This window comes from Caloenas nicobarica, chromosome 3 (genome assembly GCF_036013445.1).
Source record: "Caloenas nicobarica isolate bCalNic1 chromosome 3, bCalNic1.hap1, whole genome shotgun sequence".
NCBI lineage: Eukaryota > Metazoa > Chordata > Aves > Columbiformes > Columbidae > Caloenas > Caloenas nicobarica.
Genome location: NC_088247.1, coordinates 79,761,242 through 79,786,080, shown reverse-complemented (window position 1 = coordinate 79,786,080; position 24,839 = coordinate 79,761,242). Strand labels below are relative to the sequence as shown.

At 39.7% G+C, this 24,839-nt stretch overlaps 1 protein-coding gene across 10 annotated transcripts; it reads right to left on the bottom strand.

Annotated features, from left to right (window-relative positions):
- Positions 1-1,327: 1,327 nt before the first annotated feature.
- GGPS1 (geranylgeranyl diphosphate synthase 1) lies at positions 1,328-24,839 on the bottom strand. 10 transcript variants are annotated; one of them, XM_065632221.1, is made up of 4 exons: positions 24,697-24,779; positions 19,988-20,080; positions 11,029-11,099; positions 1,328-7,152 (listed from the first exon to the last, which is right to left on the bottom strand). In XM_065632221.1, exons 2-4 carry the CDS (start codon positions 20,052-20,054, stop codon positions 6,391-6,393), a joined length of 900 nt encoding a protein of 299 aa, XP_065488293.1. In that variant the 5' UTR covers positions 20,055-20,080; positions 24,697-24,779; the 3' UTR covers positions 1,328-6,390. The 10 variants fall into 10 exon arrangements, with proteins under 10 accessions (XP_065488293.1, XP_065488294.1, XP_065488296.1 ...); XM_065632222.1 differs by lacking the exon at positions 24,697-24,779 and adding an exon at positions 24,514-24,584; XM_065632224.1 differs by lacking the exon at positions 24,697-24,779 and adding an exon at positions 22,570-22,651.

Here is a 24,839-nt window from a genome sequence, read left to right as displayed (position 1 = left end):
TGCTTGAATGTGAGCTGTGCATTGAACAAAAGCAGTAAGGCCACATTTGAAGGCTGGAGCACTCTCCTTGGGAGGCAGTGACTGGGAACACGGATGCCTAGGCAAACAGCAGTGAGTTCTCCTGGTGCAACATCTGGCCTGGGGAAACGAGTGTGCTGCTTGGTTTTGTGTAGCTTTTTGGCACTGCTACAGTTGCTGCCAAATTTATTTCAACATCCACTATATGAGAAAAATATCAATTAAGTGGAAGAGAATCCAGAACACAGCTTATAAAAAAAAAGAGGTGTCCAGTGTGTGTAGATTAACAGCAAAAACTGAAACACGTGACTGTATCCTTTACATAGCAATTGCTGGGGCACAGAAATTTAGTAAGAGCTCTTCAGTTTCACAGTTCTGTGGTTATGAAATCAAAGTACTCTGGCTGATGTTTTCCACATTTGTTCATCTCTGATGTGCTTCACATTTAAAGGTCTCATAACAACTGAAACAATATAATTTTAATTTTGAGACCACTGAATCATGGTAGTCAGTAATGAAGAAGCTATTTCAGCACTGTGCCACTGATTCTATTATATTAAGTAATTCAGTCCACTCTTTTGGCAGGCAGCATAACCCCTTGCTCTGATTCTGTAATAATGATTACCAAATACCTGTACTTGATTTCTGTAACGCTGGTACATTCCAAATCAAAGTAATCTGGATAATACATAAATTCCTTGGCACACTGATGGCTTGCATCTTCAAGGAACAGGCTTTGAGGATGTTCCTTTACCATCTGGCATAAAGCAGCAGCTCGCTGAAGGTGCATTCCAGTGAAGATCTCTGTGCCTTTACCTTAGAGCCTTCCTTTGCCAAAGGTAATGTGTTTTCTTAGGCCAAATAACATCTTGGGGGAAAAAAACCCACCAACCCACAAACAACCAAAGCAACAAAAAACCCCACAACAACCAACAGATACTCTAGTCCTTCTTCCACAACTTTGCTGGTGTTGCTGTCTCATCTGGGCTCCTGAGTCCATCCATCCATCTCCCACAGAGGGCACCCTTGAACGATCTGTTCCAGCTCCAGGTGATGCTGACCCTACACAGATAGTGGTACAACTGCTGAAACATGGGAAGTAACTCTTTGTGCTCTCCCTGTCTGACTCGCTCACTGTTCCAGAGTACAGACTTCAGTGTATGCTCCACTTTGTTTAACTACATGTCAGGAAAGGTGTTGAAAACAAGAAAATACTTTCCACTATCTTTCTAACACCAGCAGCATATTTGATAGGTAATTCAGCCATTCTCGGAATCTACATGCATGTTGTCAAATTTATGTATTATTTCTAAAATGACAAGAATAGCACTATTTAGTTTATTTTATTGTTTCTTCTGTTTTAGCACTGTAATCAAACAGCTATAGTTTATGCAATGTACTTGACAAGAAACAGGACAGTCTCAATGCCAATAAAAAAAGTAGACTAATTTAACTTTTTCGCCTCATTACCCAGAATTGCAACTTCTGCATTTTATAAACACCTAAACGAAAAAGGATTTAACTTCAGAACTTATTGAACATTCATTTTGGTTGGTGTAAAATACAAGAGATCAGTTTCAACACTGTAGTAAACAGATGCTTAGTAAATTACCTTTTCAGTGAGTTAAGTGAGAACTTACTTGTTCCATAGGGCACACAAGTGAGGAACACTGTCAGGATTCATGTGGTTTAGCCTGCATCTTCACTATAATGTTTGCAGATAATATGCTTGAAAATGAATTAATGAATCATGTATTGTTCCTAGTCACTCACGAAGGTACCTTCTAAAGTAATTTAAAAAAATGCTGCAGAAATGGTGAAATCTGGTGCTCAGATATGAAACACATTATTCAGGAAGGATGTTTAACATGAGGTAGCAATCAAACCAAGTAGGCACACAGCAGATTATGTTTCCCTGGCTTCAAGAATAGAAAAATTGTTAAAGAAAAATACAGTAATGAAACAACCTACTAATTGTTTTATCTTTACCTTTAATCAAAACCTTAAGATGATATATTCAAGTTACATAAATAACTATCAGAATAAATATTTAACTTTAATCGCTCTTACATTCCATTCGGAAAGCAAGACAACAAGTTCAGGTGAACCAAACACATTCTTAGCCTTTCCTAACAAAGTGAAGGAGATGCTGTAAAATGAGGTGAAATAAAATGAGGCAGCCTCAAGAGCCTAAGATGAGTTTTCTTATTCTCTCCAACTCTTTCCCTGGCTCTGTTCTTGCCTCTGTCCACCTGCCAGCTCCAACATTCATGAGGCTCTTGCTGAGTGGGATAATTCATTAACTCAGATGAAAATTAACTCCTCTGCCCCAGGGCTAGCGAGTTGTTTCACAGAAAGGCCTAGCGAACATTACCACCAAAGCAAACTAGGTGTTGAAAGCAAACAGCTAGCAGAGGGAAAGGAGCTCAAGCTAAGTGGGACAAAATTTATGGCAATATAATATACATTATAGGGTTTAGCTTCTTGGAAAAAAAAAGTTCTGGCATTCCAGGATCGCAGAAAATCTTGGATTACTTTTCTGAAGGCATATGATGAGCCAAGATTTAATGTTTCAAAAGCAGACCCAGAATATTTTGTTTGTTCAGGATTAAAACCAAGTTTGATAGTATTGTGTGTGCTATAGTATTAGTAGCAGAACAGAAATTTAGCTGAGAAAATACAAGAATGACAATGAAAGTAGTGAGCAAATAATACAGAGAACATGGTAAATATCAAACCTGAAACATAAAATTATAAGATTAAGACAGAACAAAGAGGAGCAATAGACACCTATATAGCTCTTGCACATAAATAAAAGGCTGGCCCAATTCAATCCTAAAGACACGGAGTTCAAACCAGTTCTATATAAGGAGAAAAAGAAATAACAGACAAATCCCATGTTTTTATACCATGTTAGCATTTTAACTGGGGAAAGAAGCCAATATAGGAAATTTCCATAGCACATGGAGGCATTTAGATCTCTCATAATTAGCAAAATCAACCATGAAGCTGGAGGCATAAAGTAGTATTGACAGGTAGTTTCCCAGTGTCATGAACGTTTTTAGGCTATATCACCAACTGGCTGATACATACAAAGCTGCTCTTAGTGGGTACCTGCAGAACTTGAGCTCTAAGAGAGAGGTGGAAGACATCTCCTCAGGAAGATCTTGAAATGATTCAATTTTCACCAGAATGGATGAGGATAACATCAGCCTTTGAAGCAGCAGAGACAGAGGACCCATCCAATCACTGGCCACTCAAAGACAGGTGCCGACATTCATTTACACCCAAGCAAGCACACAATGAGAAAACAGACTGAGGTTAAGGAGAAAAGCTAGAGACTGATGAGTATTTGCCTTTCTCTTTATACCCAATGCAAGAGCTAAACCCCCTGATAAAAGTAGGACTTGTTTGCAATGGAAAAAGACAATAATGGGAACAGTTCTGGCTCAAATGGACTGATATTGAAACCAGCATCCCCTTTATTTCCCCACAGGCATTTCCACTTGCAATTCCAGATTGCCGTTCCACAGCAATGCATCTCTTGTGAAGATCAGGAATAAACCCTACTCCCTGTGTTGAGGGAGGCATAGCAACAGAGTAGCACTTATACAACTAAACTAATTCTGCATACAAGAATTCTCATGCTGCTTTAAGGAAAGCGATTTTCCTAACATGGCTTAACTCCAGAAGCCTGTACTAGAGCTAATATTGGAGAATACTGAGGAGGATGCAGTCTCATCTTACAGCACCAAATATAAAATCTACCTTGACTACAGAGCATCATCACTGCTGATGCTTAATACTTAAATATGCTCTACCTGCGTAACAGATGAAGAGGAAAAGATCCCAGACTCTTTCAGCTCCTGAATACATAAAGAAAAACCTTCAGAGACCTCATTTCATCCTAACCAAAGCGAAGAATAACGATACTCTGCTTTTGGGTCTTTTAAAATATACCTTCAGGGTATGCTTTGAATATTGGTATCAAAAGCCTTGAAAGGCAGAACAGTAAGACAGACCTGTATGGTTTCTTGTTGGTTCAGCTTTCTTTTCTGGGGACACTTTTCCCTTCTTACCCATCTGTGGTTTAAGGGGCCTGCAGCTGAAAAGCTTCCAAGGTACTTTCTCCTGCATTAATAGAGGTACATTCTACAAGATACGGTATTAGAATAAATATTGGAGTGAGTTGCCAGAATGAATCCAAGAAGTGACAACATATCAGAAGTCTCAGATAATAGAGAAGTTTTATGTAAAAATAAGAGCTACCTAATCATGAAAGTTTGATTACACAGAACTGTTTACATCCAGCAACTAAGTAGACATGAAATGGCACTGAGTGCACTTTGCATTGTATATGTTAGTTACAACATCCTGTGATCCTAATAGGCACAAGTATATATTTCACAGGAGGACTAGGAGATTCTCCTGACAATAGTTTTTCCAGTGCTCTCCCCCATTCAACACTAGCTGCAACAGAGCTTAGAAACTCCCAAGACATGGCACAAAATAAACATTGTACTTTAGACAGTACTTTCTCATGAAGTACTAAAAATTCACAGGTTTACTAAGCACTGCAAGTTATAAAAAACAAATTACAATTAATTGTCATTAACATTAAAAAAACTCTGCCTTTCACTAACCTCAAGCTATTCAGTCCTGGCGACCAAGTCCATTCAGTGAAAAGGCTATTATTCCATGCCTTATTACAGAGCAGACAAAGATTGTTCCTCAGCATGTAGATAACAGGGATAGGCTATCATCCATAACTAGGTCTGACTGAAAGCAGTCATCCTGAATCCTTTGATGCTTGATCTCTTTGAGAAGAATCTTAAGGCTGACCAGGGAAGACATCACAGCAACCTTCTTCAGTTAGTTTGCTCAGTGGGTTGAGGCCATGACTCTCCCTGCTTTCCAGGCACCTGTAAATAAACACCTGCATAAAACTGTCCTTCAGCTGTCAAAAGCACAGGACCTCTGGCCGTTTATTTTGAGATCATGCTTGTGCTAACACCACTGCTGATAGCACCAGTCCTACCTTTGATCCAAACCATTACCTCCCTACACCAAAGAAAAGCTTCATGTAGCTGCGAAGACTAAGGGAACTGAACCTGATTAAAGTGAGCCCAGCCAAGAAGAAACAACCATCTCTGCTTACATTTTGTTCACCTTTACATATATATACATACATATTTTTATATATAGATACGCAGAATGTTATGTCACTTATCAGCCCTCCCTCCTCAATCTAGCTCTCAGTTCCAGGTCTATTTCAGTATGTTTGTGTACATAATTTTAAAGCACTATTTAAGCAATTATTTAAACAAAACCGAAATGGTATTATAGCTTGTAGAAGATGCTGTACTTGGTTTTACAAAAAAATTATAACATGCCTCCAGATAGCAACTCAGAACAGAAATGCAGTATGAACTATGAAACAACTCCTAGAGAAGCCCCTCTCAGTTATAAACAGATTAAAGAGACCTGCACCAATTATGGTGTCCTGAATTTACCGGATGTGAATCCCATTCTGTTTCTGTAGCAGCTTACCATGTTGTTATTTACAGTTACACATATGAGCTCTAATGCATAGATTTACGTTCCTGGCTACAAAATCGTTGACAGTGTAAAAATATAAAACCAGTCAATCAAAATTATTTACTGCGAAGCTTGAATCAGCAGCAAATTTATGCTTTGCTGATGCAATGGAATCTTTTCTCTAAGGTACTTAAAAATCTTTATAAAGCTACAGTTTCAGACTAAACATTAGTATTTTATATGCAAATATGACTCTTTCATAATTCGCATTACCCTGAAAATATCCTCAGAAGCTGGATAAGATATCCAGTTTAGAACTTAGTACGCCGATCCATTTGATCTTCACAAGTCTAACTTCAAAACATCACACAACAGTTTTATGTGCATTGTGGTTGCAAGTATCTTCTTTTGTTATTTAAGATTGTACATTTTGGTTTAGTAGAGCATTGTTTGAAAATGCACAATACAGTCAGGTCAGTCTCATTTGATTTAACACAGAATTTCAGCCAGAAATCTACACTAGGCTAGTTAAAGATATGAGAGTTTTAGGCCTGAAATAATGCTATATGATTATGTAAAGATTATCACATTCAGATTCGAAACTTGTTTCAGTTCTAGTACATCTGCTTTAACAAAGCCATCTGTAAGCAGTTACAGTTATGACTGTATAGATAATAGGGTATATATTTTAATACTCAGTGACAAATAGTTTTTAACACTAATTTCTGTAATGTGGCTAGAAGAGTTTTAAGCAAGACTGATTATCACACCTCTCAGATAGCCTGCTTGTTTTCCCATTTTAAAAAGTTTCAATACACCCCAGGAATTAAGTTTTTAATTTTCAGTTTCTTTGAACATTTTACTCAGCTGTTCAACTAGTGCTACAAGCTCAGGGTTTCCCCCAAGTGATTCAATTTGTTTATAGGCTTCAGATTCAAGCTCTTTCAAGGTATTCCGAGTGTACTCAAAGGAACCCACATTTTCAAGGTAATGTACACAGTATTTTTTGATATCTATGTTCTCCGTTCTTTGACGTAAGATGTTTTGCACCTGAGTACTTTCAGGTCTTGACCAAATTGCATGTATGGTTGGGAATGAGAACTTGCCCTCAGTTAGGTCTTCACAAAAACTCTTGTTTTCACTATATTCTTTGGAGTGCAAGTTGGCATAGTCATCTCTTATTTGGAAGAAGAGGCCAAGTGTATTAAGAAGTGGCTTTAAGTCTTTTTTATAATTTGAGAACAGCTGCATGAGGCCTACAGCTAATCCAAAGAGACCACCTGTCTTTTGCAGTACCATAGCTTTATATTCAGCTTCCGTAGGACAGGTGTAAGTATCCCTCCAGTAAATATCCAAGCCTTGGCCTTTATGGAGTTCCAGAAGTTGACAGGTAAAAACTTTAACAGCATCTGGATGATCAAGGGTTAAAACCTTCTCTAAGCCAAGGAAATACACATAATTAGCACAGTTGATTACAGATGGAATTCCATAGATACTGTGTGCCACTGGAAAGCCCCGTCGTAGCTTCGAGTTATCTTCAATATCATCCACAAGTAGGCTTGCATTGTGCAACATCTCTGTCACTTCAATGATAACCTATTACAAGAAAAGAAAATTACTCAGCCTGCCACTGTAATTTAACCTCCAGTTTTATAAGACCTTACTTAAAATGGATAAGGTTTTAAAGAATTATATTCTCTGCCACCGAGGTTTCCCTTTAGACCACTTGCTTTTACTATTAATACAGATTCATGATTCTTTTCATCAGCCAGTTTGCTTTAAATCCCAGATCACGTGCTCTGCGTTTTGTGTAATGTTTTCAGATTCCAAGTGTACTTACTCCCTGAAGTGTTTCCACATACATGCTCCTCTTCACTGTTGTTGCAGTTCTAAAATATGCCCTTGTCTAGGAGTCATGCAGTAACTTATTAGAAACATGGAGATAAAAAAAAAAAAGCAACAATGTTGTGACAAACTTAGACTCACTAACCTGGGATCTCCCAATGTCAGTTCTTGAGTGTCTGGTATCATCCATTAACACATTTGTCTCCTAAACCTTGTTTCAGTAAGTGGAGAGAGTTCATCTTTCTTTCCTCACACTTTTTGTAGTTATCTTCAGTACCGAGCTCTTAAAGGACACACTATTCTCTCTGAAACATCATTTGGAAAGTCCTTGGCAGAAAGGCAACAGCTACAACTTATTTTGGAAAGCTTTCTACACACTTATTACTTGTTATTAGGTATACCAATATCATACACCACCTGAGGTAGGGAATAAACTGTTCAGAACATCAAGCTTGTAGCTGACTACACTTGACTAAAAGTGAAATTTAACAATCCCAAAGCAGGACAATTCAACAAGAAACAAAAGAGTTTCAAGACTATATACTGTTTTTATTGTACAGCAAGGTACAAGTATATTCAGGACTTGCCTCAATGGAAATAAATTTAAGCATGTAAACTGCATACTCTATAAACTCACTGCAACACACATCTGATTAAGATATTATTTTAATGCTAATGAACAAATTACACTTGCTAGCTACAAACATTGCACTCAACTGCTTTAAAAAAAATACTAAGGCCACCATTAAATAGTGGCAAGTACCTAGCATGGTTCTATGCAGTGGATGCTGCAAGAAAGAGAGACTTGACTGCAAGCATTTTCTTCAGCAGCAAGTCACCTGGTGTTCAGCAACCACTCTCCCAAAGACTAAAACCCCAAACCCAGCAGTCTAATTGTTTGTCCAAGATATGACTGCAAGAACCACCCACTTAAGCACAAATGACTCATCTACCAGCTAGAAATGAGCCCTACTTTGACCTGTAAAGGTATGTTGTTGTCCATTTACTTCAAATTAGATGAAGTACTTAATGAAAGCAACTTTGCATACCTATTTGTCCAAATATTCCTTTAGTCCACTACGTCATTCTCATTCTCAGTACTATCAGGAAAGTTCCCCTGTATTCTGTGAATTCCTTGGATAAGCCTATTCTAGGATTTCTCTTGCTAACCTATTTCATATCACTGTCAGTTTCATGAACTTTTGCAGCTTCTAGACATTTAAGGAGTAATTGAAATAGTAGTGCTTCATGACTTTGTGTTTGAATTAAGTTATCTTGTGAACTTAAGACAGTGTCAAAAATGCTTTAAAGTTGAAAGTAAGGAGCAAAAAAGTTTAGACAGAAGAAGGTTATTTTAGAAGACATCAGGAAGTAGCCTAAGGAAATTAGAAGACTGTTCTTCATAATGAAAGCTGAAGAACTGGTACAGTGCTTTCTAACAACCTAAGCCTATCTAATCAGTGGCTGCTGCACTATCACTCCAACACACAGATTTCCACCTCTTTACTTGCACAGTAGCTTTAGAGTTTGCTTGGCCCCCCGTACTAGGCCATTGCAGTACCTTCTGAGAAGAAGTTTATCTGACAAACCCAGTGTTACCTAATTCAACAAGCTGACATGTCTCAGTGCAGCATCAGGTGAGTGCTACAGATGCAGTGAGTGTGGGGAAAAAGACCACTGGACTGGGAAAAAAGTGAAACAGTGGCAGCCAATAGTAAATCAACTACCAAGAAACAGTATCCTCAACTCTATTCATCTAAATATACTACATGAAGACAAATGATCTAAGGTAAAAGAGTGTTCTATAAGGAGTGCCAGAATTTAGATTTTTAATAAAAGAAATATGAAGAGCTGGAAGGGAATCAGGCTGCTAGAAACTGGGACATCTGAAGAAGATTATCAGGGATGTCAAAAACATGACTAGAGGTGGTACTGCAGACCTCAACAACTTTAAGTTATTAAAATTAGTACAAGTATGCACAAAAGCAGTAATAATTGTAGCAGGATGCAGATTAAAAGATGTCAGCATCTTGCTTTTGTCCTCAAATGACCTGAAGAATAAAAAATATTAAAGTTCCATCACAAACAGCTTAAGTGGTAAAGGAAACATTAAAGCATCAGTTTTCTTCATAAAGATAACCAGAACAAGTGGTCTAAGTTTTCAGTAATGGTTACGGTATAATCAGTTTAAAAGTGACAGGTAAAACTAGTAACTTCTGCTCACACAGAGGCACTGCAGGTTTAGTTTACAACAGTACATTGTTGTGGTTTAAACCGAGCTAGAGATGACAGGCCTATACTGCCATAGGTGCTCAGCAAAACAGCAAGAGCAACAGTCAGATTGCGGCATAAGAAATCCCAACTGGACAGAATGGAAGAGTTTGTTATCATGGAAGGGGTTCAGCATGGGAAGAATGCAGGCCCAAAGAGGCTGCAGAATCTACAGCCTCACACGGTCAAAACTCAGCAAGGCCCCCAGAAGCCTAAAGTAGCTGCGAAGCAAGCCCTGCTTAAAGCAGGGGTTGTACTAGATAACTTCCAGAGGCTTCTTCCAGTTTGAATTCTGATCTATGATTTTAGACTAAACCCATACATACAATACACAGGTTACTATATAATACATTTTATTTGGATATGTAGCTGAGCACAGCGGGTAAGAAGTGCCTAGCTGGAAGCCAGAATAAACCTGGCTAAGAAGTTATATAGACAGGTTGAAAAATAGAAAATAATTACTAGATAATGAATACAGCCTCTTCCTTCACCTTTTAAATCACTTATGCTATTTTGCTACTTGAGGACTATGAAGCATCACTCTTAGGCCATCCTAAAGAGGGCTTCTTCACAAACTCTAAAGGTACTTCTGCCTACAATTAATGAAAATAACTGGGGACCAGCTGGGTAATAGTAAAAAAACCACCACCATAATTGGTTATTTTAATTCCTTACCTTTTTTTTTTTTTGATATGGAGAACCTTTTGTACCCCCAATACGCAGTTTGGCAAGACTGTAGTCCAAGAGAATAATTTCTCATTTTACAAGCAACAGTGTTTAAATACACAGCCATACATCTTGTACAGATTTGTCCAAAAGAAAAGCAAAAAGAAAAGGAGAATTCCTAGTCTAATGCTTCTCACTGGGGAATAAGGACTCTAGACTGTCTAAGACCACAGTTTTAGCTCCAGAACAAGAAGTGGTTTACAAAGTTGACTTAACTGCTTTGAAATTCTTGTATCAAAATCATAAGATTTTATTTTCAACCACTATATTTGTGTAGTTTACAAGGTAACTGTTTAGCTTTTTTTGTGAGTCATTGAAAACACAGTGTTAATAATTGAGTTATTGTTAAATGGGTAACAATGGTAGCTGCTTGTCTACAACTTAAGAAGATTGAGCACACTTGGAAAGAAGCAACTATTCTACATAAGAGAAGTCATGGAAGTAATTTCTTTAGTGTTACATTACAGCCAAAGCTTTGCACTAAAGCTGTTTCCCTGAAAGTTTTCTTCAATATATTCAGAAACTAGTGCATTTAAGATTTCTAGATCACTTATGCTATATAAAAGAATCATCTATTATCAGTAGTCTTGGAAGAAAGGTAACAGCCCGGTAAAAATAATTAGCCAGTACCTGTATTTTATCTTCTGGAACATTCAGCCAGTGATTAAAAGCCTGTGACAGTTTGGTTCTCACTTGCTTACCTACAATAAAAATATTACAGGCATTTATAAAAGAGAAAAGAAAAAAATCATATAAAGCTCATTATTAGGGACAAGAGTTTGTCTTTACTACTGCTGACTTGAGCCCAGTAAGCTGATCAGTGTGATCATTTGAAAGCACAAAATATAGTAAGTATGTAGCTTATTTCCTGATTGTATAAACATCACAATTATCAGCAACTTCAGTTTAAACATTTCACATTAATGTGCAGAGCACCTCTTTACAGGTTACTGTATTTAGTTCTGGCAGTTTAATTGGTAAGTGATCCTGAGTATGTTGGTAACCTATATAGACTGGCCTACTGCTTCTGAAAGTAAGCCCTAGTTTGCCAAGCATTTTGATTTCGCATATGTAACAGATTAAGAAGTTTCAGTTATGATTCATTATTAGTTGAAGATATGGATATTTGTTGAATATCTATTTCTCTCAATTTTTAGGTCTTTCTCCTGTAGTCTTCACTTGCTACTGGCCATTTGTGGAACATGAAAGTGACACTTGACATACTTACTAGATAACTAAAGGAAAATCTGAACATTCTGGACACAACAGAACTTTCTAAGAATTCAGGCATTTATCTTATACCTGAGAAGTCTACCTACAAATGACAGCACTTGTTCTGCTTTGGCTAAACCTAGTTAGGTGGAGCCAAGCAGTCACCCTGTTTCATAGGAATGAAAGACAAGATCAGAAGTCCAAGTTTAGTGGTAAAATAAGCACTACTATTGAATCCAGATATATTTTACATGATGAAATTAATTTTAGTAGAAGTTAACCTATGTGCCTATAAATTGTTGATGCCAGCTTTCTTTAATAAATTGCTAGGAGTCATGTACAAATATTTATTCAGTGTCTACTAATGATCAATATGAAATACAGTCACCCCATACCCACACTGAGACAATTCTGCTCTGAAGTTCGACAAGCTCAGCTATGTATAAGATCTTCAAATAACTGCAAGACAGGTTTAAACAAACAGCTCTGCATACATAGCTCATATCAACAAGACCTTTGGAAAAAGTTTTAAATAAACTTCAAAGCAGTACAACCTAGACAGTGGGTTTCATATTATTTGTCTCAAGATCTACTGAGAGACATAATAATTCTGCAATATTAGTCCTCATGTTGATGATGCCATCTTGCACATAGCACTGAAGAAATGCCAACATTTGAATCTCTCTCCCTAAGGCTTTTCTATTACTGTGTGACCAGCATATACAGAACAGAAAAATAAAAATAGATTCAGTTACAGTAATATACCCCAAAGAAACTGAACTGAATATTTTTCCCTTTCTAATTAAGCCACCACCAGGTGAGCAACAGCTTTGTGGTTTGGGCTCTGTACAAGGGTGATAATCTTCCTCCCTGGCTCAACAGGCTTCAATTTGTCTCAGTTCTCAAAGATTTCCACTGCTTCACATCACTATCACCTTTTGGCTCGCATTAGAAGAAACTAACACAGGTAACAAGAGTTCAAATTTTAATACAAAAAAAAAATCAGAGTAGCACCCAAGAGTTTAAAAACCCCTTACATTAAGTATCACCACTAATTCAAGTTCGACCTGCTTCTGACAGCATCTAAAGATACCAAGGATTTGAAACACTTTAGACACTTCCCACCCCGCCTCCCGCTTTTCCCGATGTGGTTAGATCAGATTCTGGCCAGATTGATTCCCTGATTTGACTTACCACACACTTGTAACCACCAGAGCCTCACTATTTTATTTTAAAATCATTGCATGAGTTAACTGAGGAGAAAAGATTGCTCAAAAATTTTGAGAGTAACAGTTCCAAACATCTGCCAAACTGTATGGCTTGCCAGTTAAGTATTAACAAATATTTCAGTACATCCATAAAGAAAACCCCTCAGATAATATCACACTACAGAAGTGTTCCTTATTTACAGCTGTTTATTCACTTCTAAGAGTGATACAAACAACACCTACTTTTTTACATTAAGCAGCTAACTCTGTTTTTCTGAATGTGTTTCCTAGAAAGTATGCTTATGGAATGCTGGATGTTCAGCAACTAGTGTTATTTCATCACAAGGAACACAGCTATTAGCACACACGGATTAAACAGATTATTAACATACACATTGATTTTAGCCATTTCGGTTCCTTAGTAGACAGCATTTGAATTGTCGGACTTGTCTACCTTGACTAGCAATGCTGTCTAGACACTGACTATTCAAGGAAAACCCACTATCTGTATCGTGAAACAATCTTTCCTTTTACAGGTGCAGATTTGCTTTTGTGATCCCCTTTAAAAGAACGTTACTGCTACTTAAACGCTATGTTATCTTGTTCTGAAGTCAGTCCTACCTGGTCTATGTGACAGCACAGCAATTTTCTGAATGCATATTTTATGCCTACAGCCATGCTATGATGGCAAAACACCAAACCCATCTAATACTGGTCTTGAAAACCTAGATGCAGAAGCCTCTGTTCCTTGCCACACCTCTCCTCTTCCCAAACTAGACAAGACAATGATTCAGGGACACTAGGACAAAATTAAAATGAGTAAAACTTAGCACTGGCAGAACTATCCAGTTTCTTCACTGTCACATGTCGCTGCTCTGTTAATTGTTCTAAGCAGGCTATTGTAAAACTGAAGAATATAGATACTATAGCTGTATAGAGTTGTACAGAGCTACAATAACAGACATTATTGCACAAAGCTTTGATAAAAGTTATGCTAAAAGCATTTGGTTTAATATGCTTAAGATCCCAGTATTACCCAAATCAAACAGCAACTATGGAATGCTTTTCTCCTTGGTAATGCTCAGTGGAAAAGAAAAAAAAAAATATTCAGAACATAATAGATTCACTCTGATAAAATTCCTTCTGCAAATAAGAATGTAAACCCCTTATCCTTGAAGAAAAGATCAAGTTAGATTAAAGATGTACTGAAGACAATCCCTCCCACCTCCTTAGACAGATACTTCACACAAAAAAAAAATATCAGCCTGACTTACTGTCTGTATACACAATTGTTCTTGTGACAGGGTACAGACTCAAAACCCACAGACCTCCAGCTCTGCACATGCTCCTGATTAGTAATTTCTTCACTCTTGCTGCATTAAAGTGATCACAAACTATGCCTTTAGGGCAGCACCCCACTCAGAGTGAGGGTACATAAAAGGGCTAGAACAGCATGGGAAAGAGCAGAGGGACTATTAACCTAGCCCTCATTAGAGCCTTACTAAGCAAATTCAACTCATTACCCCAGCAGAAAACTGCCTGCTTTCTGCTAGGTTAGCTTTCTGCCAGCTTTATGTACCAAGTCAGCTTACGAAATGGGTCTGCCAGAGTCCATACAGGATAAGCAGCAGATGCTGAGAGCTGGGGATGGGACATTGTCCTTCTGGAAGAAGCAAACTACCACATTACCTCAGCTATATTGTACACTTTCATCTGTAGCTCTGCCCTCTGATGGATTAGGGCTAAATAAAGTCCCCAAGCAGACCTCCCCACACAGCTACAAGAACACCACAAACAGGGTAAGCAAACTGCAGGAAAACAAGCAAAGCGAGCATGTCCATACACTTTTAAACCAGGGCAGTCACTTATGACAGATTAAGGTCACTGTAGAATTGTCTATTTTAACTCCTTTGTTCAAAATAGGCTTAACTAGTCCAGGGTTGTAATCCTGATTTTTGCCTTTTTCCCTTCTCTCAGGATCCTGAATGCTACCATCCCATGGTCACCACAGTCAAGGTTGCCCTCAGTCTTCATGTCCTAATCAATTCTTCCTTGCTTCTAAGTGTAAGGCCCAGCATAATGCCTTACTTCATCAGTTCCTTGATCACCTGTGTTAGCAAATGTCATCAATGCATTCCAAAAACCTCCTGGATTGCCTGTGCCCAGCTATGCTGCTGCTTCTACCAAATACTGAAGTAGCTGAAGTCTTTCATGAGGACCACAGCCTGTAAATGAGGCATCTTCCAATTGTCTGAAGGCCTCAGCTATTTCTTCCTGCTCAGGTGGTCTTTAGCATAGTATAGTGTCACCCCTATTGATCTGCCCTTTAATATTAACCCATAAACTGTCAACAGGCTTCTGACTGAAGGCAGAGCTCCATGCAGTTCAGCTGTTCTTTTACATAAGATAACTCCCACTCCTTACCTTCCTAGGCAGTCCATAAGCATCCACTGCAGCACTCCAGCTCTGTGAGCAATCCCACATCAGATACGCCAATGAAACTGCAGCCCTGCAACTGCATGCAGATCTCTAACTTCTCCTATGTATTCTCCATGCTGTATGTGTTCGTGTAGAGGCACTTCAGAGGCACCTGTTCCTGCAGATTCCTCAGAAAAAGTGAGAGCTTCCCCCATCATGTTGTCCTGTTCCTGCTTCCATGTTAGAGTGCATACACCTGGGACGGGCTGCCTTCAGCTGTGCCCTGGTGAATACAAGGTGTCTCTTGTCCACATCAGCCTATGCCCTTTGTTTGCAAGCTCACCATTTCCTTACTTGATTGTGGGTAGTCATTTCTCTCTATTGAAACTTCTAGTTTATGTACCTTCTCTCCAGGTTGCTCAGCCTGTTGGGTGAGATACTTTTGCCCTGACTTGGGTAGGTGGATGTTATCTCCTCCCAGTAGTCCTTGATCTACAAAGGGAATCCCATGGTCATAAAATTCAAATCTGTGCTATCAATATCAGCTGTGCAACTACTTGTTGACAGGCAGGATCTGTCTGTTTCTCTTGATGGTGCAGGGAATGGGGTAGAGGATCACAGAGAAAAGGCATTTGGCTTCCTGTGCCCTTGACCCTCATTCTAAAAGCCATGTAGTCATGACTGATAAGCTCCAGGCATCCCCTTGCTATATCCATTAGTACTCGAGTGGAAGAGCTGCAGGGTTAAGTAGCCCGAGCATGAAACACACTTGGCAGCCCCTCCATAACATCCCTGATCAGAGATACTCAGAAGCAGCAACCCTCCTTAAGATAACAGCTCAGATGGAAGCCTGTCCCCTGCAGGAGGCAGCCTCCACACTACTGTCATGCACTGCTGCTGCTGCCGCCACTGGGTGCTGATCTGATGCTTCATTGGATACACAGCTTCCAGCCATGTGTCTTCTTCCAGTGCACTGAACCTATTTCACAATTGCACATCTGCTCGAGGAACAGGAATCTTTCTCCTGGTGCCAGAAGCCACCAGCTCCCAGCCTTCACCACTACGGGAGCATCCACTTACCAATCCGATATGCACAGACTGTTCCTGCCCCTCCTTCAGTATACCTGGAAGTCTCAGGTTCTTGAACCTGTAAGGTTATTACTGATGCTGTGCAGACTGCTGACCCTCATCCACTGCTCCTTTGCTTGGTGACACATTTTCCAGCACTGCACACCTCTTAGGGGCAAGGACATCACTTTCTTCTGGCCCAGTAGTTGTCCCCAGGCATCTCTGGAGTTCAGAACCTTAAGAGCTGCAGCCTCCCCCAGGAATTTGGCCCAAGTTGAGGCCTCTGATGAGCCAAATGTAGTTGTGCCAGTGGCAACCATCATGCTCTGTGGTACTTAACTTCTTCACCAAGCTGGTCAAATTCAACAATCCAGCAGAGAAAAGCTGAAAACAAAATGCCAACCTTCACTGTTTAGCTTGCTAAACAAGCCTAGGAAAGACTGCAGCCAAGACCAGAGCAATGCACAATCATGAATGGGATCTGAATGTGCTCCTTTCAATACCAAGCTGTTGACCATATCAGTTTTACAGCAACTGAAGCTCCATTTATTCCTTAGTGCTGCAAAAACAGCTACTGCTGTTAACTCAGGCACTCAGAGATAAAAGATTCATAATCTGTGTGAATCAGGCCATTTTTGAGACAAACCACATTGGAGTTTGTGAAAGTCAAGCCTGTTTATTACACTTTGTTTACAGGACTAAAGGATAGAATACTAGATTAGGCAGAACACTTGTAATCTGGTATGGCAATGTTCTAATACAATGAGAGTTAACAAGAAAAGTTACTGTTTCAGAATATATGTTCTCCCAAGCACTAAATTCTGCCAGGGAAGGAATAAACAATTACCATACTAGCTGTTAAAATAGCAACATAGTAAAAAAAAAAAAATCCTTCAGCATAGTAATTTCTCTATGCTAGTGCTGAAGTCAAATAAATAGACAAGCTGTTACCATTAAGAGGTGTATTTCATTAATAGGAAGCAGAGTAATCAACTTCCTCTTGCACTGAGGGATTAATCCTTAACAGTTATAAAAATCCATGTTCTTACACTACAGACAGCATCAGCAGGAACCTATTTTTTTTCTCCAAAGAGCCTTAATACTGTTACACAATCCCTTTTTATATAAATGAAGTTTGATATGCATCTAAATTTCATTCATAAGGTTACTACATAGTTTGGAGAGTTTGGTTTTTAACTAGTCTTAAAGATAAGCAACTGGATTATTGTAGGGCCATACTTGACACTCAGCCCAGCTTTCCGCAAAAGCTCCTCAGAGTTCAAGCTGATCCAACGCAGGAACAGCTCCTTGTCCCCACCCTTGTGCCAGTTCACTAAGACAAGAAGATTCATCAGGAAAGTTTAACAGGTCAGGTGACTGATACTACCTAATCATTTGGTTAGTAAGCCAACAACTGGCACAAGTTAAGCAGCAGGAGAATACTGCTAGAAGCATAAAGAGGACAGAATGAAACTGCCTCTTTCAGAAAGATCTTGTTAGATTAGCTCAGGCATCTCATTTGGGCTCCACCCTAATTATGAACAGCTAGCATATGCCAAATTTTTCCCCCTCACCGAGCACCAGTGTTCATACTGATTCCAAGGTTCACACAAGTTAACTGGCTCCTACCCATCTGTACTTGGCATATAGCTGGCTTTGAGCAAAGCCACCATGTTTTAAAAACAGTAAACATCCAATTATATGATTGTGAATGCTCACTGATTCACCTGTTACTCAGTACAAGCTTTTTCCACAGGTACACCACTTTTACCTGCCTAATTTAAGAGAAGTCTTCCCTTTTGAATCAAGCCACAATTTCTGTGTAGAAAGAAGTGTATATTGTCTCTCACCTTCTCCAAAACATACTAAATTAACAAGAGGTCAAGATGTTGAAGTGGACAATCAGATTTACAATACTTTAGCAGGATAGGGTATAAAATACTTCCACTGTCAATAAGTATAACATGATATAAACCATCGGTATAGAGCGATCAGGGTTGAACCCACAACAAAGTATAGGAATTTAGCCACAGGAGTCAAGATGGGAAGGTTAAGTGTATATCCTAGAGGCATCATTTAAAATTAAAGCTAACTGAAGAGGTACTAGTCGAGCACTTTTGCCTATGGAAGCTTTTTTGGCACTGTTAGTCTGTTGTATGCTTCCTACTAGGAAGCTGAGCTTTTTTTGCTGTTACATACAATACCTTAAAAAACAATCATCAGCAAAAGATGCAGAGTTGTTACAACATACCTTGGTTATATGAGATAATCTAACCAAACAACAAGCATACTTAAAGCTGGTATTGGAGGAAAGTAAATTTAGTCAGGACCAGCTCTTAGAAAACAGTCTGGAATATTGTAAGGTTCATTCTCAAGGTAGTTCTCTAGCAAAACCACCACCCAGTTCAACATATCCAAGTGAAATCTACTGTGAGGAAATGAACTTTCTGGCATTAAAAAGGCATGTTACTGCCAAATTCTTTCCTTTTCTTATTTTTCAACTCAAGTAGTGCTAACTGCCAAAACAAATGAAATCACAAATGTAGATAAAACTATCTTGGATATTTGTAGCAAGTAATAATGAAATTAATTATACACGGATATAGTGAATTAAGACCCACAGGACCTACCCTGCTGATATACAGGTCTTGTTGCAGATGTGCAAAAGCCACTTAGTACTGTGCCTGTGATTCATTATGCTATTTGTCTAGACAGAAGGTTTTCTACCCCAGTCAACACAATTTTGGTCAGAATTATTTTCCTTAATATTTACCATATTTTGTATTTTGCTTAACTCCACCAGCATGCTATATAAGCTGCACAGAAGGCAATCATGCAACAGTTCCAATGACAAAGTAGTTCCATCACTGTTTTTACAAATCTAGTCACTTTGATAGTTTGTCTGGTCTTCCTCGCACTTTAGGTGTATAAGTAAGAGTCACAGCAAACAATCTGTTTAGTCAGCTAAGAGGCTTCCAAGAGGCATATCCATACAGTAGTTCTCTATCAAACTGTCTCCTGAACTCTGCTAAAAGAGGTACTGCTGAAAACTGACAACTTCATCTGAATACGTTGCTACTGACCTGCTACCACACAAGGACTGGTTGATTCTCTGGCAAGTGAAGCAATCCAGGTACAGCCAAAACATAAGAATGTCTGGCTCTACATACACCCGGGAGAATAAACTACACAAAACCAAAACAAAAACACCCCCTCCCCCCAAAAAAACAACCAAAACCCAACACCAAAGCAACAACAAAAAAACCTCAAACCCAACAACAACAAAAGACAAAAAAACTCCAAATAACACACTATCCATTGAGTTCAGTACAGCAAGCAGATAAACTCAGGGCTGACAATGTTTTGTTCTTTAAGTACGGGATCAAGCTTTCAGGACTTGCCCTTACCAGTTTTAAAAAGTAGCAAGTCAGCTACTCTGAATGGAGAACAGAGCAACAGAAATACTACTTACACTGCAGACAGACTCAATAGCTATTGTACCAATCTGACCAAAAGGGTGGTTCTACAAGAGGAAGACAAAAATACTGAAAAGTATTATTTTTAATTACTCTTAAATCCACAAATCAAGAATGCATAAACTTCTTGGTTTATACTTCCTGAGACAAAAGTTACTATAAAACCAATTTTGATATTTAAAACCAAAACAGTGCAAAGAAACTTGCCTGGTAGTTGAAGTAAATACTGGTATGGCTCTAGGATTCTTTTAGATGTTTCATCCATTCCATCCATTTCTTTCTCTCATAAGAGGTAGTTCACTGTTAAAGAAAGTGTTATTAACACTATTTAGGACAAAAATTAGGGAAGTAAAAAATAGATGCATACAATTAATAAAAAGTTAGCTGACTTCAAGGTTAGGTGCAAATACTCCAATTTTGAACATGACACATTCAGTTAATACTACCTTCACTACATAAAAAAAGTTTTCTGCATGTCATTCAGAAAAGAAACAAGCATGTATTAAATCACTTTTTAAAAAATTATTCAATAATAGTTCAGACCAACTCTGGACTTTGTTTGCTCTTTTACACATATTGGAGGGCTTAGATGATAGAGAAGTGTTTAAAACATTAGCATACAAAACAATGAAGCTCGACTGAGAGTCTTTAGAGAAGACACTCAGCACATACAAAACCTTTTATGACTAATCTGATTAGACGTCCCAAAATACTTTCCCCATACAAAAGTGGAGATGCACAAGACCAAAAAATATACTTGCATCAATGCAACCTAAACAAGTTTAACACTAGCTGCAGCCTTCTGATAGAGTTCTTCGATCTTATTTTAGAAGGCAGAGCAGGAATATAATATTTTCTTGCCTCTGCTTAATCATACAGACATCTTTACACACTTTCCCATATACAATATACATCATAGACTTATGACAGATCTTACAGTATCCATTCCCTACATAGCTCAACGATTTTCTATTGATTATGTTTCAGTTCACATACCTTTGGTCATCTATATCTGCATTTTTTTCAGACTCTTTTCTGTAATAGATTTTCTGTCCTTTCACCTCTAGCCTTCCTTGCTGCACTGCAGATGCAGCAGCTCAAAACAATTCTAATGTCATTTTAAGACAGGAACTGCAGCAGCAGCATAAAGTCTCATGCAACTTCAGCATCATTTCTCAGTGACTTAGCTAGCACCCTGGAAAGGATGTACTTTTGCCCCTAGAGCAACTGAATAGTTATATAAATTATCCATAAAAATAACTTTCAAAGCAATATTTATAAGTATGGACTGATGCATTTTTAATGTAGGTACACTAAGGGGAGTGGGTAAAATGAGTGGAATAAACTATGTCCCACACTTGCTCAAAATAATGTAGCAATATTTTCCCATCAAAAACTCAAAAGATCAGCATTAGGATCACTGCTGCTTAAGCTACCTAAACAAACTGGTATTTCCGAACATTCATTACCTTTCCCTTTCACTACAGCTCATCTACTCCCATTCCCACAAATATTTATAGTGGTCCAAACTTGGGAACTGATCTGCATTAATAACTATTTTCCAAGCTTAGGTTTGGATCAATTCCTTTATTTGCTTCACTGCATATATTAATAAAATATATCAGCACTTCAGGGGTCAGAAAGGCTATTTAAGCAAACGGTTACCAACAAAATGCTCATAAGACTGCGTCTTTTGGGAAAGTTTAGCATAGTTTCTTCGCAGTACCGCCTTTCCATCCTATCCCATGGTATGCCAGCACAATGAGCGATCATGCCACACTAATTCAAATCAGATTTGACAGCCTCAGCTCCCTTATTTTCTTTTCAGCTTGTTGGTATAACTGAAGGAACAGGAACTGCTTTTAAGACAGCACTGCCACTGAGATTCAGCTGTCAAACTGTACCCTTACATATCAAGAATAAGTCTCAAAGGACTTCAGTGAGGAAGTGAAATAAAAAAGATTATCACAGTCCACCTCCAGATGTTTTAAGCAGAAAGAAGCTGGTAGAGATGGATATAAGGAGTCACTATCAACTTAACAACTCTCTTGTGACTATTATTTGTCAAAAAGCCACACAGATGGTTTAGAATTGGAAGTACCTAGCTATCCAACAGAGCTGGGAAGACATACAGGGGCTGGAATTGCTTCTCTGTAAAAGTTTCTGCTTAAAAATAAATCTTAAAGTTCTTCCTCTCCTCTCAGGGAATTAGGAAGTTTCTTGTCTGTCTGTAAGACACTAGGACAATATTAAGAATCTCCAACTAACTTGAAATTTGCTAGTACTACACAGCATCAAAATAAATCTTTGCACGTCTTGGCAAAAAACTAATACGAGTCCACCTGAAATGCTGCTCGTCAGCAGAAAATTTGTCAGGCACTTCTCCCAAAAGTGCCAAGACTTTTTAGAAATTTTAATAAAAGGGAGGGAAAATGCTTTAACAGGCAAAGAGTGGATGGTAACTTAGCTTATATCACTGTAGTTAAACTTTTCCAGACTGCTGTGCTACCTTTAAGTGATAGGTAACCTTCAATAGGGAAAAGAGAAACAGTCTGATTATTCAGACAGCTACACATATAATATGCACACCGAAACAAAAACAGCAAGCAGAAGTTCCCACAAAGGGGCAGTTGATAAAGAAATATGTAAATGAAGTTGCTTATAAAGGCCTGTAAGCAAGAACACCATCATATGAGACTTGTAATTCTACTGCTCTTTGCATGAAGCTAACACATTTGACACGCTTGGGAAATACTTGATATTAAGGGTTTCCTACCCAAGTGACTGACCAGTTTACTACAGAAGTCACACAGCTGCAGAAAGTCTTCTCAATGAGGACATTTAGAGACAAGATCTCAGTCAGCACCACCTAATAAAAAGTAACATTGCCAGGAGTTAAACAATAAATTAAAGGGAATGCAAAGCCTTTTGTTAGTGGAAGCGCGAGAATTCATTACATGTATGCTTATTCAAAAGACTAAAGCAGTTAAGGCCACTTTGCCTTTTAAACCAGTAAAAATTCAATTAATGCATGACCAAGTTACTTTTCCAGTTACTTCTCAGTATCCCCACATAAGCATACAGAACAGCTGTTATGGGCATAGGCCACACAGTCACAGAGAGTCTGCAGAGCTGTCTATTACATTGCAAGACTTCTCTCTAATAATTTCTTTGAAAACACACAAGACAGTAGGATAAGATGGCGACACAAGCTTCCATAAGTTGGAGCTACTCTAAAAATGCATCTGAGGCTGCAATCTATGTCTAGGAGCTTCCTATAGAGGAAGCAAGTAATATTAATTGTAGGTTGCACATCAAGAAAAGTCTTCCCTTTGGAACTTCATAAGACAGCTTCTCGCCTCATCCCTTCCATCTCATTCTACAGAATATTCTCCTGCTCCTCCAAATTAGGGGAATATGATCACTGAAACAGTCCACATTGAATATACAGATAGTTTTTTAAAAAGCATCATCATCATCTCAGTGGCTCAAATCACAGCACAGTTACACAGAAAACAAAAGAGAACCACCAATGAAGGAGAGAGCTCTAGTGCAAAAGAATCATCCAGAAAGTTTTAAAATTGGCTCTGTCACAGAATTTATTGCAACGAGACACTGATTTCATTGTAACCAGTGGGAAAAAAAAAAAGGCCCCAAATACAAGGAGATAGAAATGAAAAGGTCTGTTTCAGAAAGAATACACAGAAACTGTTGTGAATGTGTATTGTTTCAAAAGGGCTATCAGAGCTCCTAATCCAAATGTAATTTGGACAGGATAGTTGTCACGCTAGTCCACATCCTCATTCTAATTAGCACAGTCCTCTCTACAACCCCTCCGAGGCTGATACCGAACAAACCCTTGTATTCAACTTCAGGGTAGGTAACATCCCACAGGTGGAAGGATAGTCACGCACTTTCCACGAAGATGAAGCTAAGGAAACAAGCAGCTTTTCATAGCTGCAATTTCAACGCTAACACCGGAACAGCAAGAACATACTGTTGCTGGAATTGTTCTTCGATTTTAATACGATTTCCAGATATAATGGAGCATACACGCTACAGAAGCCAGACAACAATACCTGGGCTGTCAGAGTCCTTGCACTACGCTGTGACAGCAGGCAGGCAGAGTTTTCAGGCTGCAGGCTGACTCGAGGACAGAAACCGACTACTTCTGAATCGCTTTTCAAGTTAAAACTCAAATTTCACAAAGAACGTTAAGCTGTTACTCTGCTTGCAGATGCCTAACGCCCTCCCAAAACATCACAGTCAAACCAAAGGAAGTAGAGTTTGTTTTTTCTGAGTTCAACTTGAGAGATGTAAACGCGACGGCGGCGGCAGAGCTTCTCTAGCTGCTTTCACAACTCAAAGGCAAACACAGCCCAGCCTCACCAGCGCCATTTTAGAGAAAGCGAGACCGAGAGCCGAAGACTCCTCGCTCCCCCTACCCGCCGTCCACCCCCATTTTCTGATCAGCGCTGTCGGCAGCCGGGCTCAGCCGCCGGGGAGGGAAGCGCCGCCCGCCGCCAGCGCGGCGCAGCCCCGGCGCCCGAGCGCTCCATCAGCCCGCCCCGCCGACAACGCCGCTGCCCGCCGGCACCGCCCAGCACTAACGGCGGCCGCCGGCTCCAGCCCCCCTTCCCCTGAGCCCCCTTCCCGGCCCCCCTCCGGGCAGCCCGCCAGCCCCTCCTGGGCGGGGCGGCCGCGGGACCCGCTCCCGCCGCAGCCGGGCTCACCCTCGCCGCCCGAGCCCGCGCAGAGGGGGAAGGACCGGCTCCTCAGAGGAGCGCGTCTCCCTCCCCCGCCCAGACCCCACGCCGGGCGGCGGCAGCGCCTCCCACCGCCAACGGCCGGCTAACGGACACGCGGCACGGGGCAGCCCCGCGCGCCCGGCCTCGGCCCGGGCAGCCGCCACTCACCTCGCCTCGCCTCCGCCGCCAGCCGGAGCCGCGCCCCGCTACCCCGAGCAGCCTCCGCTCCACGAGTGGCAACAGCGCTAACGAAGGCAGCGGCGATACTGGGCGAGGAGAAGCACCGCCCCCTTCCGCTCCGCCAGGCGCCA

Coding starts and splice junctions, on each gene's coding strand:
- GGPS1 (XM_065632221.1), bottom strand. CDS start 20,054: ATGGATGGAATGGATGAAACATCTAAAAGAATCCTAGAGCCATACCAG. Junction 11,100..19,987: donor GTATTTACTTCAACTACCAG/GCAAGTTTCTTT, acceptor TTTTTATTGTAG/GTAAGCAAGTGAGAACCAAA. Junction 7,153..11,028: donor TTCCAGAAGATAAAATACAG/GTACTGGCTAAT, acceptor TTCTTGTAATAG/GTTATCATTGAAGTGACAGA.